Genomic DNA, 16,189 nt, shown 5'->3' with positions numbered 1-16,189 from the left:
CCCCCCGGTCCCCCCCCCCCCCCGTGACTAATGTGGCACTTTTTTTCTTGGGACAAATTGGACCAAGGATGTACTAAGGATTTCTCGCAAAGGAGATCATGAAAGCATAACGTAGAATTCTTCTTTGGTTCCTTGGTAAATTTTGCTCACATGGGGAAACTGGAACTTACTTACAAGCACGGTTAACAACAACAACAACAACAACAACATGAAAAGTGAGCATCACCTCTCGCCTGACCGGAGCAGTTCAAATCCTTCATTGATTTTAGCAAAAGGTAAAGTGTGAGATATTAATGGATCCAGAACAAACTTCTTCCCCATGAAATCAGAAACCAGCCTAGGGACAGCTTCTTTACTCTTCCAGCCTGAAAATCAGCAAACAAGGAAACAGCAATCAGGTACGAGGGATGTAAAATAATGGTGAGGAGATTTAGAGCCAAACTAGGCCCCGCTTTTCACAAGTCAGCCCCACTTTCCATTCTTCAGCTGCCAGTCCCAGGGGCAACTCCTGTGTAAAAAGGGCAGACAGTCCTGATTCTGATCGAGGCCATTGTGTGTGTGTGTGTGTGGGGGGAAGCCTAAATAACCTGGGAGCCATGGGGGTTGTTATTTGCTTTCTTGGGAAGCTTCCTGTGCGTTGAATGCTTGTACTTGCAGCCTCCTAATGGGGCAAATTATGCCTGTCTCTGCAGCCCCTTTGGGTCATTTCACCTGCCAAAACTTGGGGGGGGGGGAGGCAGGAGTTCCTCCTCATTTGTGTCATCATCCTAATCAGAACTGGGCCCCTCTGCACATTTTACACCGAATAGCCACCAGGACTGGCAGCTGCAAGGTGGTTGCTAGTCCCTACAGTGAACTCATGTGAAAAGTAACATTCAGTTTGGCTCTTGGTGTAAAAAAAGAATTCATTCTAAACCACATTGTGTACCTTTGATGCCATCTCACTATGACATAGATTTCACAATATAAAGGGAGTGATATCCTCCTGCCCATTCTAGGCTGCTCCAAGTTATTCTGTATCTGCTGTTCAGCAAATAGAATATACAAGAAGGGGGACCCACGATACTCACGGGGGGGGGGAGCTCCATGTGGAGGAGGAGGAAGCAGCCGCAGGTGAGCCTTCTCCCCTGCCCCCTCCGGCACCAACGAGGAGGCCCACATGGCTCCCAGCTGCCGGGCCCACCAAACCTTCTCCCTTCTCCTCCTCCCCAGCACTGGAGGTGAGGCCTGAGCTCAGCCCACCAAACCTTCTCCTGCCCCCTGCTTCCAGTGGTGGCGGCAGCAGTGGGACAGCTGCCGGGCGTTCTCTGTGCTCTGTTCTCTTTTACTTTTGGGGGGATTTAAATATCCCCCGTATACTTTTTTCAACTTTTTAGATTTTTCTGCATACTGGAGACTGCTCCAAGTGTGCAGGAAAATCTCTCTGCCCCCCAAGTGCCCCTGATGTGCGGATTTAGATATCTGCATGGAGGGGGCAACTTGGCTATTAGATATATAGATTTAGGGCTGGTCAATGTTGTTCCCTGTTTTCTTCCAGGATATTGTCCTGAAATACTTTGTGCAACACATCCTTCAAGAGAGCTCCACTTCCTGGAAGACAGCCTGGTCAATGCATGCACTCTTCCCTTCTCTCCTCACCTCTTGGGTGTGAATTCCTCTCATCCTTTGCTCTGTTCGCTTTAACCACGGTTTACCATTATACCTACAGCAAAGCTAACTATACTTAATGGTAACTAGCATTCCCATCTTAACAAGTACCAGAAATCAGAGTCTAAAGTTGGTTTGTAAACCTTAGTTAACAGGAGCTGCGGCGGCTCAAGTGGTTAAGACGCTGAACTGCAGGCTGTGGAAGGTCAGTAGTTCAGCAGTTCCAAGACCCGGGTGCCGCAAGACGGAGTGAGCTCCCGTCTCTAGTTCCAGCTCCTGCCAACCTAGCAGTTCGAAAGCAAGAAATTGCAAGTAGATAAATAGGGACCACTTTGGTGGGAAGGTAACAGCGTTCCGTGAGCCTTGGTGTTTAGTCATGCCGGCCACATGACCACGGAAACGTCTTCAGACAGCGCTGGCTCTTCGGCTTTGAAACGGAGATGAGCACCGCAACCCTAGAGTCGGATTCGACTGGCTTTTGAGCAAGGGAACCTTTACCTTTACCTTAAACCTTAGTTAAGAGGGAAGTTGGTCAGAATTTAACCATAGTTAGCATCAGTGCAGATGTAACAATCAGCGATGGCTAAGGAAAGAGGGGAAATTTGCATTAGAGAGTGGGGAGTGTCCATTCCCAAGGCTGGTTTCCACTTTGCAAACCTGATATGCAGCCAGCCAGTGATATATCCTTGAGATATTGGAGTGAGGCCACAGATGACATCCAGTTCCACTTTCCTTTTTCAGCTAATCGATGTGAAACCACAGATGTTCTATATACCGTTGCCAGAGGTAGAACTCAGAGCCCTCTCTGTGGGCACGCGTGCCATCGCCCCAGCCAGGCCCAGACCATCATTAAAGTGTCGAACTCTCTGCCAAATTATTTTAAGTAAATGAAAGCATTTGGGATTGCTTTCCTTACTTTGTTTGGATCATCTTAAGTGAATGTAGGAGTTGTTTTTTTCTAAAGTAAAACCTAAGTATTCAGGTTAAATTGCCGTGTTGGCACTTTGCAATAAATAAGTGGGTTTTGGATCACAGTTTGGGCACTCGGTCTCTTAAAGGTTTGCCTAGAGGCAGTAATGATATCCATCTTAGAACAACTCCAGTGGCTGTCTATAAAATGCTGGCTATTACCTTTAAAGCCACAAATAGCTTGGGACAAGGATAAAAGACCATCCTTTTGCATATGTTCCTGCCCATTTAAAATGTCATTTCAGGCCTCCCTATTTTTTCAGGTGGTAATGAAGACCATGGACTTTTCCACCACAACACCCCAACTTTGGAAGATCTTGATTGGCACCACATTTATTGACCAAATGGAAACCTACTTATTTCCCCAGGTGATATTTTTATTTCTCTGATTTTCCCCTCTGGTTTCTCAGATGATGATTAATAAAATGTATTTCTCTCATGTTGATTAACAATGTCATAAGAGCCCAATCCTGCCGTGTTTATATGGAAGTAAATCCCTTTAATCCACTATAATATATTCCCAGATAAGGGCGCACAGAAACTTAATCAGTTTGATCTGCTGCTTCATATTTAATTTAATCTTGGTGACTGTTTACTGGCTTTAATATTTTAAGGTGTTTACTGTTTTACGTGTCTTTTGCTGTTGGCTTTTTATACCTTTTCCCTCTGACTGGATTCTTATTTTAATAGCATGAGTTTATAGTATTTTGTTGTTTCTGATTGCTTATTGTAAACTGCCCAAAGACCCATTTATTTTTCTGTTTGAGGAATGAGATATACATATTTTAAACAAACAACTAAACAATGTCTGTGGTACGTTGGTTGTTTATAATTATCTCCCTGTCCAGGAAATGAGCCATATGCTGCAGAACATGTGCTGTAGACCCTCTCATAACATTCCAGCTGTGGCATACAGAACAGTTTGTGCAAGTGGACTTCTATCATCAGTAGCTGGAAACTGGATCCAGTTGTGCACACAGTTTCCAGAACTGGAGTGTAATGGACAGTGTGTTGAAGTTAATTTGCATAACAAGGAATTAAGATGCTTTTCATTAGGTCTGCAGCCATACCTCCAAACACAGATCCCTTCCATGTACGGCCAGTGAAAAGGAGATATGGGTCATAAGAGACATGAGATCCTGGTGGAGGCAGCCCCACAAGCACACTGGTTCCAAGGTTCATGTGGCAGGAAGCCAAGGCAGCAATCTAAGATAAAACACAAGGGCGCACCTTTAGCTATTTGCAACATGTATATATACTTTTCATTTTTAAAGAAGTTCCCTAAGAAATCTACATAGTGAAACTGGAAAACAATTTAAAAGTTCTAAAACATCTGAATATTAAGGTTTTTGCTATACTATCTTCTGTTCCTATTGTTCTTTACCAGGCATATTGTTCTTTACCAGACATATAAATCTAGAACTTCTGGTATTTCAGAACGCTCAGCAATGGTCGTTGGAGGTACAGAACACAGTTATTTATAAAAATCCTTTCTCAATAGCTTTATTCAAGGTATGAGCTTTCATGTGCACGGACACTTTTCCAAATATATTGGAAGGAAGGTAAGGTTCAAACTCATAGATAGGGGCTGAACAGCAAATTAACATGTAACAATGATGACGATGTTTTAAGATATGCGAAGACCAAACTAATAACAAGTTAAGGTTATAAGATCAACAGCTGTAAAGCAGTAAATATGTCAAAATAAAACTGAGACTCTCCATTCATTCCTTTCAGGCGTGGAGGTCACTTAACAGCATTTTTTTCTTCTTGGAGCATTTTTTTCTTTTTTGAGGTCGGTGTAGTGTTATGTCAGCCAAACATTCCAATATTACTTGTATTACATTCAGTATTCGAAAGTACTATTCTGAAAAGGAAATGTCTGAAGTCAGGTACCATGGTATCTGTGCGTCCAACCACTTCAAACGAATAGTCTACACCTTCACCACCAGTCTGCTCGAACAGTACTTCATTGATGGGCTTCTTGAAATCCAGAGGGTCAATGCAATCTGTGGCTCCCAGTTCTTTAGCTTTGGCAAATTTACTTTTGTTGATGTCAACTGCAAAGATCTTGGAAGCTCCTGCAGCCTTGCAGCCCATAATTACTGAGAGGCCAACTCCTCCCAAACCAAAGACAGCACAAGTAGAACCAAGTTCCACCTAGAAAATTGCAAGAATAACACATACAGTATGGGTCTGTCGTCTGATGCCCCTGCATCATGGAGATCTCCATTTCAATGCCCACTTGTGCACATGTACATCTCAACATGGGCCTAAAAATGAAAGATGGAGTCTGTATCAAGCTAATATTAAATGGCAGTGAGTAACACAAAGGTCATAAAGTAGTATAGGGCACTCCTCCATCAATCATGCAAAGTCCATTTCCAGTTGGAGTTAACCGGAGGGCCATTTCCACAAGAACATTGGAGTCTCCTCGATAATTTGATCTAATTCAGTGACACAAATATCCAAAACTATAGGTCGATCCCAGCTATTTCCCCCTTATCTTAAAGGTTGGGCAGGAAGGTTTCTGCCCTGACTCAATCGTGTAAACCTCTCCCCCAAATATTTATTTTATTTACTGTGTTTACTGTTTTTGCAGCCAGTCATAAACAGCAAATCTCCCCCAAATAATATTCCCAATACTATACTGCAAATAAGGAAAACTACCCTCCACAATGCTTTTCAAATAAGCCCATCTCTGGAGAGATTGATTTTTCATCAATTTCTCATCCCCATGCCAATGCCCTTTCCCCTCCCCCACCTTTGGCACAAAGAGCTACCCCTCAGACCCAGACTTTGCAGCGGGTTTGGAATCCATCCAGTTACCCCACCTTCATGATTGGCTTCTCTGCCTCTCCACTATACAGACCTGCTTTGTTGTGCTCTTTCTCCTGCTTGGTCAATTTCACTCTCCTGGAGCTGCTTTGTCACCACCAAGGAACCTTTCTTCCTTCTTTTTAGAGACCAGGCTTGTATATTTTTGGTTCTCTCCCTTTCAGTCCCCCCACCCGCGTAGGCAGGCAGCATGCTGAGGAAAGGTTTTTAACTGTTTTCTAATGTCTTTTTCTGCTGCGTAAATCACCATTTTTACCTTGCAAATTGCTCAAACTTTAAAACTTATTTTCTATTCTGTTATCTAAATAAAAACCTCTTTTTATCCTGCCCTCATTCTTTTGATTGTTGGTCTGAATCTGGACCTTGGTATGCACAGGTTTATGATCTCGAATGTATATGTGACACACAGAAATACACATGCTTGCTCCATGCTAATAAGGGGATGCCTTTGCAAGTTACAAGACATCTGCATGTATAGTGATTTGGGTAATGCATCCTCCTATGATCTAATGTAAAATTCATGCTTTTCTGAGCCAAACTGGGGAAATCCTACATGCAGCTCAACTCATAGACTTGGTTCTTGTGGAACACAGCTACTAATGGAGCAGATTTCCATCAGCAGAATGGATCTTCCTCCCCTCCCCCTCCTATTACAGCAAAAATTACCTCCTGAAATGTTTGTCCTGGTGAATAATGGACCCCCAGGAGCATGCAAGGGGAGTCAAAAGTCTAGGACTAAGTGCAAATGGGAGAAAATCACCCTCCTCTTCCATTTGCGGAAATGTTCCATGAGATTCAACCCATCTAGGGTTCCTTATGGTATGACATAGTAGAGCATTAGTTATTATTATCACTGAAGGGAATGGAAAAGTCTTGAGCAGAGAGCAAGGAGGAAGGGGGTGGGTGGGGCAGACCTTAGTAGGGCAGGAAAGAAGCCTTGATTATTCCTAGATTTGGTGGTGGATAAAGAAGCTGTAGGAGTGCTATGTGGTCAAGTAGATGGTAGAAAATGAATTTAGGAATGACAAAACCAGCTGCATGAAAGAATGTTTTTACATTTTCTTTAATTTCCACATTTTTATTTTATATGTGTTTTGATTAATTTTGTAATTGCTGTTATAAAATAGTTATGGCCTACATCTTTAAACAAATGCACATTCTATCTCTCTGTCTCTCATTCAAACACAAATGGTTAGAATTGGACCTAATCAATGGGAAAATTTTTTAAATGCATGCTCTAGAACTCACCTTGGCTGTTTGAATAGCTGCTCCATAACCAGTGGAAAACCCACAGCCAACCAGACACACTTTTTCCACAGGGGCAGCAGCATCAATTTTGACCACTGAAGTCTCATGCACCACTGTGTATTCTGTGAAGGTGCTGGTGCTAAGGAAATGGTGAAGGGTCTTCCCTTTGCAAGTAAACCTGCTGGTGCCATCGGGCATCAATCCATGGGCTGCGATAATACTGTTGACAACATATACCCAGAGAGAAACAGAATTAGGTAGTAGAAAGTGAACTAAAGTTCTGGATTTAGATTGGGTAGATGGAATTTACTGAGAGGACACTGGAGAGCTCCTCTCTCTCTGACTGATTTCACACAAGAGCTGCGCCGCGGTTGTGCCTCCCTTTGCCCCACTTCTATTGGTCAATTTCCCACTCGAAGCCACGCGGCCGCATTTTGACCTGCGGCTTCGCCCGATTTTCCCTGCGGTTTCGTGATCCTCAAAAAAAACAGGACAAAAAACTCTCTCTCTGCCTAACCTATCCTATAACCTTGGTATGAGAATAAAATAGGATTACTTCCTTTTGTACTACCCTGACCTCCTTGGAAAAAATGGATAGAATAAAATAATGATAAATGAACAATTTTTAGCCTATGTACAAGAGATATGTGCTCAACACATCAGAAATATACTAACAAAAATAATTAAGTATTCATTCTGATATAATTTATTAACATAATTAATATCTTGCCTGACTTGAAACTCAAGACAAGTCACACTGTATCAAGTAAGTGAGGGGGAAAAGATGTTTTCTTCACTTCACCAAGGAATAAATTCTTATAAAACAATCAGCTCAACAACAATCACGCCTAGGAATAACAGAAGACAACATCATGGGAAGGCCTGAGCTACTATAGCCTGTCTGTTAGCCCTCTAGGGCAACTGGTTGGCCCCTGGGTGACAAAGAATGCAGGACTAGATGGACCATTGGTCTGATCCAGGAAGAGCTTTTCTTATGTTCTTATGTTGATTTATAAACAGTCAAACTGGATAATCTATCACACAGTACAATACAGTTTAAAACTTCTACTATAATATTTTTCCAGTGTATTATAAGCTTTCAGGAAACGAAGCCCAGAAGTTGCTTTCATCCTTGCAGCAAGGACTAAATTCCAAATATCAGGCACTTCCACTGAAAACAGTCTATTTCTTGCCATTGCAGTTTTAAGTTGGGGCCAAGAAGGAATTGTCAAGAGCTGCTGTTGATTATATCTCAGTTGGTGTGTGGGCACATATGGAGAAAGGCAGTATATACAGACATAGCCAAGTGCCTGCCCATGGGTAGGTAAACGCCCACCTCTACCTCTCATTGCAAATTCTCAATCTAATAAGCAGCAGGAAAAAAATGGGGAGAAACTATGTTGGTAATGCTGTGACATCACTTCTGGGTGATCAACCCCACACACAGAACTCTAGGAATTGATCCAACCTCTGTGGTCTTTACTATAGAGACTGAAGGAATTCCAAGAGGGTAATGGTGTTGGGGGGGGGGGAGTGACACTTCTCCCACCCACGCCCCACCCCCCTAGCAGCTCTCTGGGATCTTGGGCACTGGCATGGCTACCCTAAATTGCAGTTAGGTTTAATTGTAATTCCAGCCTCCTTCCATTTCATTTAGTATATCATGAAAAGATGCTAAAATACTGGGATTGTTAATATGAATATAATGAAGCTCACTCGTTTTTAGAACAAAGATTGCCTCTGGTACTCTGGCAGGAACGACACTTTCCACATTGTGGAACAAAGAGTGGGATTACCTTGTCTCCTAAGAACGCAAACAAATGAACCGTTACACCTTTTGCAATTGCACATACACACACACAATAACCAAACCCACAACTAACTAATGTTACATTCAGTTGGGCTCTGGAGACTTTGCAGGATGCAGTTGATCACAAGAACATCTGTGCAATTATTTGCCAAAACATAGATTGTTGGATCCAGACAGCTTTTTTGCTCAGTTTTGTTCCCATTTCTTACAGCAGCCCCCGGCTCACGTGGCTTTTGTCCATGTAGGTCCCATAATCCCCAGGACAGATTTTTGGATGATTAAAGTGGAAAAACCAGTTGGACCCACCCAATCCATAGGTATCACTGTGGTTTGTCCGCCTACCCTTGCCAGCAGCGTGGGCTTTATCTGGAAGCAGACACACTTGACTTTCTTTTCTCCTCTAGCTCTCCCTTCTGTTCAGGGCAAAACTCCATCTGTTTTGTCTGCGTAGTTTTAACTTTTTTTGTCCTTACTACCAGGCAGACTGTGAGCAGTAATCAAAAGCAAAGCAATTCAATCCTGTGTCTGTTCATGTAGAAATAAATCCTGTTGAGTCCCAGGCAAGCGTTTATTATTATTATTATTATTATTATTATTATTATTATTATTATTATTATTATTATTTGATTTTGGTCTAGCCAGAATGTGAAGCACTAGTAAATTCAGTGACTTGCAGGACACACATCTGGAGATGGAAGTCATGGATCCAGTAACTGGAACCATTTAGACAGACCTCAAAAGGGACCTTTAAGACCAGGGAGGCCTGATATCTCCTTGATATGAATCTGGTCTTTGAACTCCTGTCAATTTCCTTCTTTGGGGAAACAAAGACGCAACTGAATTTAAAACTAAATTTCTCATATTCTGGAACTCTCCAAATGATCTGATTTAGTGTGCTCATGTCAGCCAAATCCCCAAATGATTAAAACACACTCTTTTTTTGTAGCATATACTTAGTACCAGAGTGAAAGCAAAGCTTGCTATACTTCTCCCATGTGATCAAAATGTCCAGCACTGGAGGGGAGGGGGGGAGGGCACAGATATCAAAGAACCTAGCTTACATTTTAAAAAAAGCTTAGATTCAGCACCTGCTGGGGATATGATTGTGTATATTGTCATGTGTGTAGTATGTCATGTGTGCATCTATTCGCCATGTGTGCATCTATTCGCCATGACTATAGGCCAGTGAGCATGTGTGAAGCAACCCTGCACTCACCTTTGCAGGACTTGCAAGCGTTATTATAGTATGATTTGCATGTCTCGTGATCACCACCTTTCCTCATACCTGGTTTCACACAAGTTACTCCCTCGCCAACGCTCTCCACAACTCCGGCTGCTTCATGGCCCAAAACGATTGGGAAAGGCATAACAAACGCACCAGTGATCACGTGATCATCTGAGCGACAGATCCCTGTGGCCAAAACCTGCACAGAAAGAAAAATAATGCTTCAAGATGGAAGGAGGAAACATTCTCAGTGTTTTACTACATGAGTTAAGTAGAGGCCTTATAAACCTCACATGGTGATTCCCTATAAATGGGTGTGTTACAAACATGCTGTACAGTATGGTTCACCCATACTGCCAGATCATAGTCTGGTACTACAGGCATAAATCCTGTTTTTGCTCCCCTGGTCCACTTGGCTTCCTCTTTCCTGCCTTAGATTAGCCAAGGGATTAACCTAAAGTGAACCCAGGGCTATTTTTGGGCAGGAACGCACAGGAACGGAGTTCCGGCTGGCTCCCAAGTTGGCCACACCCAGCAGGTTTGGAATTCATTAGCATAACAGGCCACCCCCAACAGCAGAAACTCATTAGGATTGGCTACATTAGGGATGTGTGGCCTAACATGCAAAGGAGATCCTGCTACAAAAAAAGCCCTGGTTTGACAACAAATAAGGTAAACAGAATAAGAAGCAAAAGGTGGGTGTGGCTGGATGACCAGACTTCTGGTAACATGGGGTGTGTGGCCTAATATGCTAATAAGCTGTGCTGTCAGATGTGTGCCCTAATATGCTAATGAGTTTCTGCTGTTGGGTGTGGCCTATTATGCTAATGAGTTCCGGCTGGGCTTTTTCTATAAAAAAAGCCCTGAATGAACCTAAGGCCATCTTGGAACTGTGTAGAATGGCAACTAACTTTTGGCACCAGGAAAACAGTGAGATACACAAGTCTATAACCCCAGTAACACCACTGTAAAACCAGTGCTGGCACAGGCCAGAAACGGACAGCATTGGTGGGGGGGCTACACCAAGAGCAGACCAGAATTGGCATTCTAAGCCCCCTCCCCCGTGCCCATACCCCAGGGCTGACATTACATTATACCACAGAATCTTCTGGTATTACTATAAACACAAATCACAATGGAACGGAACACTGGTTTGTAAGCCTGGTTCGAGGGGGAAGCAGAAACAGTAGCTTGCTCGTTATGATGGCATAACAAATTTAATCATAGCATGTGGTGGAGTAGTCAGATGCATGGTTCATTAACTTCACGTGAACATGATTCATCATCAAATCCATTACCTTGAGAGGACTCCTGGCATTGCTTGTTAGAAGTCCTGTAACATACCAAGAATGACTCTAATTCCTTTCGTGACATCAAACACCTACTGTACAGTTTGGGAAAGCTGATACAAATTCCTTGCTGTTATATTTTATAATGTGTACAATACCAAATCTAGCAGCTAGTTTCAAGTCCAGTAGCACCATAGAGACGAAAAAGATTTTTGGGGTATAAGCTTTCGAGTCAAAGCTCCCTTCATCAGATACAAGTAGGAATGGAGACTTCTGAGTCCTTATATTCCAGTCAGAAGGTGGGAGGGGTGTTGCAAAAAAGGAAATCAGGATGCAAAGATACAGTGCGCATACCTAGCCAAGTCTAAGCAACTGAATTGCAGATTTTAAAGAAATACTTGAGGACAGGAAGCAAACTTTTTAAAAAATATATGTATACATTGTGGAGAATGTTGGAAATGTATGTGTTTGCAAGGTCTCAGATTCCAGCCATTATAGGGTTAGCTTGTTTACCTTTCTATGGTATTGTTTAGACTGACCTGGAAGGGAAACCTGGCACAGAGCCAATGGGGAATTAGCACGGGAAAAGTAGCTTCTATTGTGATACAGATTGGTTGTTTGTTTCAGGTGACTTCCTTCTAGGGGTCAAGAAGAAGGTGTTTCTCCACCATTGTGAATCTCTCTTCTAACCATATTTTCTTAGCACTAAGACATAGAAAATGTAGTTCTTAAGGTTTGTTACTTTTGTAGGTCTCCTGTGTACCCTTTACCCTTAGAAATAAAGTATTTTAAAACACAAAGAAATCTCCAGTGAAGCAAGATCCATTGAAACTCTGAGCATTTAAGTATTTTTGACTATTTTTCCAACAGAGAAGAGCTCCATCCAATGGTTTCAACAATGGATAAGATTTGTTGCATGATCAACATCAACGTCATTTACCTTAATGCGAACTTCATGAGCTTTTGGGGGAGCAACTTCAATTTGCTCCATGACAAGGGGTTTGTTAGGCTCCCAAGCGACAGCTGCTCTGCATTTTATGACCTGTAAAGAAATAACTTTTGTACATCTGTTACCTGCGTAGGCATCTTCTTCATTAGATAATTCCAATTCTACTTAGAACTGAGCAGTCATCCTTATGCCAATAAACACACTTCTATTCTGCATGCCAAGATAGGCTCCTGGCTGCCCCCTGGAAGTCTTGCCTCCCCTACCTTCAAGCCTGTTTAAGCAGAGGATGGGGCAGTGTGACACACAGGGTCATATTCCGAGCTTCCACTGCTGCCTGTGGCCCTGACCCCAATCAGAAGCTGAAGAGTACAAAGGGGAATACCAACAATCCAACAATCCTTGCCATTAGTCAACTGTATTACTCTACGCCTTCATTTCCGGCTTTGGATTCTTTTGGCCCACTCGGTCTGGAGGAAGTTGACAGATTGCTCATGACTGTACGCCCAACCACATGCAATCTTGATCCGTGCCCCTCCTGGCTGATTAAAGCTGGCCACAAGGGGTTTCGAGGTGCCCTAAGGGAGATTATCAACAAGTCCCTCGGGGTGGGACAGTTCCCAGGGGCACTCAAGGATGCGATGGTCCACCCTCTCTTGAAAAAACCATCCTTGGATCTGGCCGATTTGGCTAACTACCAGCTGGTTTCCAATTTGCCCTATTTGGGCAAATTAATTGAGATGGCGGTGGTGTTACACCTGCAGAGCTTTCTGGATGACAGTCCAGCTTCTGCCCGGGATACAGGACGGAGACAGCTCTGGTCGCCCATACTGACCCAATGTTCCCTCTAAGTTGTGGAGTCCTGTGAGCAAAAATTCTACTTTGTGAGCTACTGGCATTAAAGTTGTGAGCAGGTGATTTGGCTCCTGCATAAATTAGTTTGCTCTGGAGCCATCCTTCCTGAGCTAAGGCAAAAATGTGTGAGCTGGAGGCTAAAAAACGGTGAGCTAGCTCACACTAACTCAGCTTAGAGGGAACACTGCTGACGACCTCCGGAGACATCTGGATCGAGGTGGCGTGGCAGTGCTGCTGTTGTTAGATCTGTCGGCCGCATTTAACATGGTCAACCACCAGCTGCTGACCTGCCACCTTGCTGACGTGGGGATATAGGGGCTTGCCTTGCAATGGCTTGCTTCCTTTCTCCGAGGTTGGGGACAAAGGGTGGCGCTAAAGGAACAGCAGTCCCGGAGACACACACTTTTTTTTTTAATCCCCTGAAAACAGGGTAGCTTTATTTTTGTTACACCTACACAACTACAGAAAATAGAAAAGGGGAGGGAAAAAAAACAAAACCCCAGGGTACAAGACAGCAAATAAAGCAACCCATACTATGACTAAAAGCCCAAGAAAGGAAGGTCTTTAACAGTTAGTGTCCAGTTAGTCATAAAAATAATAACTTTTCATTTAAGTCAATGAATTCAAGAGTTAGTGAGTCCGTGTTAGTAATTGTCTATCTTCTTTTTTTCTTCTTCTTTCATCTTCTTCTTCAGTTGCGGGTCTTTAACTTCTAAAGAGTTACTTAGGTCCCCTTAGCCGCAAATCATATGCATCTCTGGCCGTGCCACCTTCTGCTCCTCCTGAGTCTCCGTCCATCTCTTCCAGAGTGTCTGCTTGGCCCCCTCCGTCTGGCTGTTCTTCCCTTTTCGATCCGTGAAACTGCTTCAACCATTCTTCCGCTTTAAAAACCGAGTCAATTTTCTCCCTTTTGTCTTTATATTTAAACACCACACCCTCGGGGAAATTCCAGGAATACGAAATCTGGTTGATCTGGAGGGTTGAAACAAGTTCCTTGTAGGCTTTTCTTTTCTGTCGAATCTCAAATGGGGTGTCCTTTAGGGCCCTCATAGTTGTTGCTCCCAGCTGCAGGGGGTTGACTGCTGTCGCTCTGAGAATATCATCTCTCACCTGCCTTCGGAGAAACTTGACAACAATCTCGCCCGGTAGATTATTTTGCTTAATATACTTAGAGTAGGATCGATAAACCACCTCGATCTCTGCTTCCGCTTCTACCGATGAGCTGCCGAGCGCCGAAGCGATTAGCTCTGCTATCACTTTCTTCAAGTTTTCTCCTGCCGTTTCAGCCACCCCCTGAAATCTGAGAACCTTGTTAGCTTTTTCCATTTGTAGATTTAACAATCTCCTTTCTTGAAGATCTTGTCTTTGTTCCAACAGGCCAACCTTCTTTTTCACCTTTTTGGTATCGTGCATTGTCTCTTTAAGTTTTTCATCTGTTTGGATCGACTTTTTCACCAGCTTGGCAATTTGCTGTTGTTGCTTTGCCAAACTCTGGTTGGATGCAGTCATTTGTTGGTTAATACCATCGAGTCTTTCGTTAATGGGCCGTAGCAGCTCTGATAACATGGAGAACACGTCTCCTTCCTCCTTTGTTTACACTAAGGAACGCCTTTTCGCCCTTTTTCAAACAGCGCAAATTTATCCGCAAAACAGCTAAGTCTTTGGCACACTTTAACGCTCTTCTTTTCTCCTCCCCCCTCTTTCTCTGTGTCTCAGTTTGGTTTGTTTACGTCTAGGATTCTCCCGGAGACACACACTTGAGTGCGGAGTGCCTCAGGGGGCGGTGCTGTCCCCGATGCTCTTTAACATTTATATGTGCCCCCTTGCCCAGATAGCCCAGAGGCATGGGCTGGGGTGTCATCAGTACGCTGATGACACGCAGCTCTATCTAATGTTGGGTGGTGAGTCGGGCTCCAGACTGGAAGATCTGGACCGGGCATTGCACGCCGTGGCTAGTTAGCTCAGGCTGAGTCAGCTGAAGCTAAATCTGGCAAAGACGGAGGTCCTGTGCCTGAGTAGGGGTGGTTTGGGGTTGGGGCTCCCGCTCCCAGCCTTCGATGGGGCACCATTGGTGCCAGCGTCGGGGGTTAGGAGGGTGGGAGTGCTCCTGGATCCCTCCTTGACGATGGAGGCCCAGGTTGCAGCCACTGCTAAGTTGGCCTTCTACCATCTTCAGCAGTTGGCCCCCTACCTCAAGCGCTACAGTGATCCACGCAATGGTCACCTCAAGATTAGACTACTGCAATGCTCTCTACATGGGGCTGCCCTTGTCCCAAATCCAGAAGCTGCAGCTAGTGCAGAATGCCGCGGCCAGGCTGTTGATGTGTTTCCATAGACGGGAGCACATCCGACCTGTGCTGAAGGCTCTGCACTGGCTGCCAATAGCATACCAGATTTGCTTCAAGGTGCTGGTACTAACCTTTAAAGCCCTATATGGCCAGGGTCCAACATACCTGAGGGACTGCCATTCCCTATACATACCCCAGAGAGCACTGCGGTCGGGGTTGCAACATCAACTAGTCATCCCAGGCCCTAAGGAGGCCAGACTCGCTGTCACCAGGGCCAGAGCCTTTTCTCTGGCAGCTCCATACTGGTGGAATGAGCTCCTGGAGGAGATCAGGGCCCTGCGGGAACTTTTGCAATTCTGCAGGGCCTGCAAGATGGAGCTCTTCCACCAGGCCTTCAATTAGGAGCCACCCACCACTACCATCAACGCTCACTATTAACATCGGTGACGTTGGGCTGGCCATAGCTGAGAGTGAGCCATACTACGTAGGTTAGAATGTTGCGAGACCGCTGAGCTGGGTACTTGGATGCCATACTGTACGGTATGCCATCTGGATTAATGACACTGCGAGCACTGTAATTGTAACTGGATTGATTGTTTTAATTGGTTTTAACTGTTTTATATGTACTTGGTACTGGTGCCAAGCATTGTAAGCCACCCTGAGCCCGCTCGCGGGGAGGGCAGGATAAAAATACTACAAATAAATAAATAAACATGTCAAAATGCTTAACACAGTTGTATGGCAAACTTGATGCATTTCAGGTAGGGTTGCCAGGTCTCGGCTGGAAAATACATGGAGACTTTGGGGGTGGATCCAGGTGAAGGTGGGGTTTGGGAGGGGAGGGGCCTCAGCATGGTACAAGGCCATAGAGTCCACCCTTCAAAGCAGCCATTTTCTCCAGGGGAGCTGATCTCTGTCAGTTGGAGATCAGTTGTAAAAGCGGGAGATCTCCAGGCCCCACCTGGAGGCTGGCAACCCTAATTTAAAATTTAAAATGTTTCGTTTTTATACTTGCCTGGTAATTAGAGTGCACTGATCTATGTCACATTAAATGCCATGATGACAAAATTACAA

At 44.1% G+C, this 16,189-nt stretch overlaps 1 protein-coding gene across 1 annotated transcript in view; it reads right to left on the bottom strand.

The window, feature by feature from the left end:
* Window positions 1-15,647, bottom strand: part of LOC107114465 (alcohol dehydrogenase 1A-like) — a 17,949-nt gene extending 2,302 nt beyond the window's left edge. The window contains exons 1-8 of the mRNA XM_015415963.1: window positions 15,548-15,647; window positions 11,967-12,136; window positions 9,798-9,936; window positions 8,419-8,506; window positions 6,703-6,922; window positions 4,513-4,776; window positions 3,687-3,822; window positions 227-365 (exon numbers count right to left, since the gene is read on the bottom strand). Of these exons, the coding sequence (XP_015271449.1) occupies window positions 227-365; window positions 3,687-3,822; window positions 4,513-4,776; window positions 6,703-6,922; window positions 8,419-8,506; window positions 9,798-9,936; window positions 11,967-12,136; window positions 15,548-15,647 (1,256 nt within the window). The remainder of the gene's footprint in view (window positions 1-226; window positions 366-3,686; window positions 3,823-4,512; window positions 4,777-6,702; window positions 6,923-8,418; window positions 8,507-9,797; window positions 9,937-11,966; window positions 12,137-15,547) is intronic.
* Between the last annotated feature and the right edge of the window lie 542 nt (window positions 15,648-16,189).

The sequence above is a fragment of the Gekko japonicus genome, unplaced genomic scaffold (genome assembly GCF_001447785.1).
Source record: "Gekko japonicus isolate JY-2015 unplaced genomic scaffold, Gekko_japonicus_V1.1 scaffold68, whole genome shotgun sequence".
Lineage (NCBI taxonomy): Eukaryota > Metazoa > Chordata > Lepidosauria > Squamata > Gekkonidae > Gekko > Gekko japonicus.
Note: the sequence above shows the minus strand (reverse complement) of the source record. Positions and strands in the feature narration are given on the sequence as shown.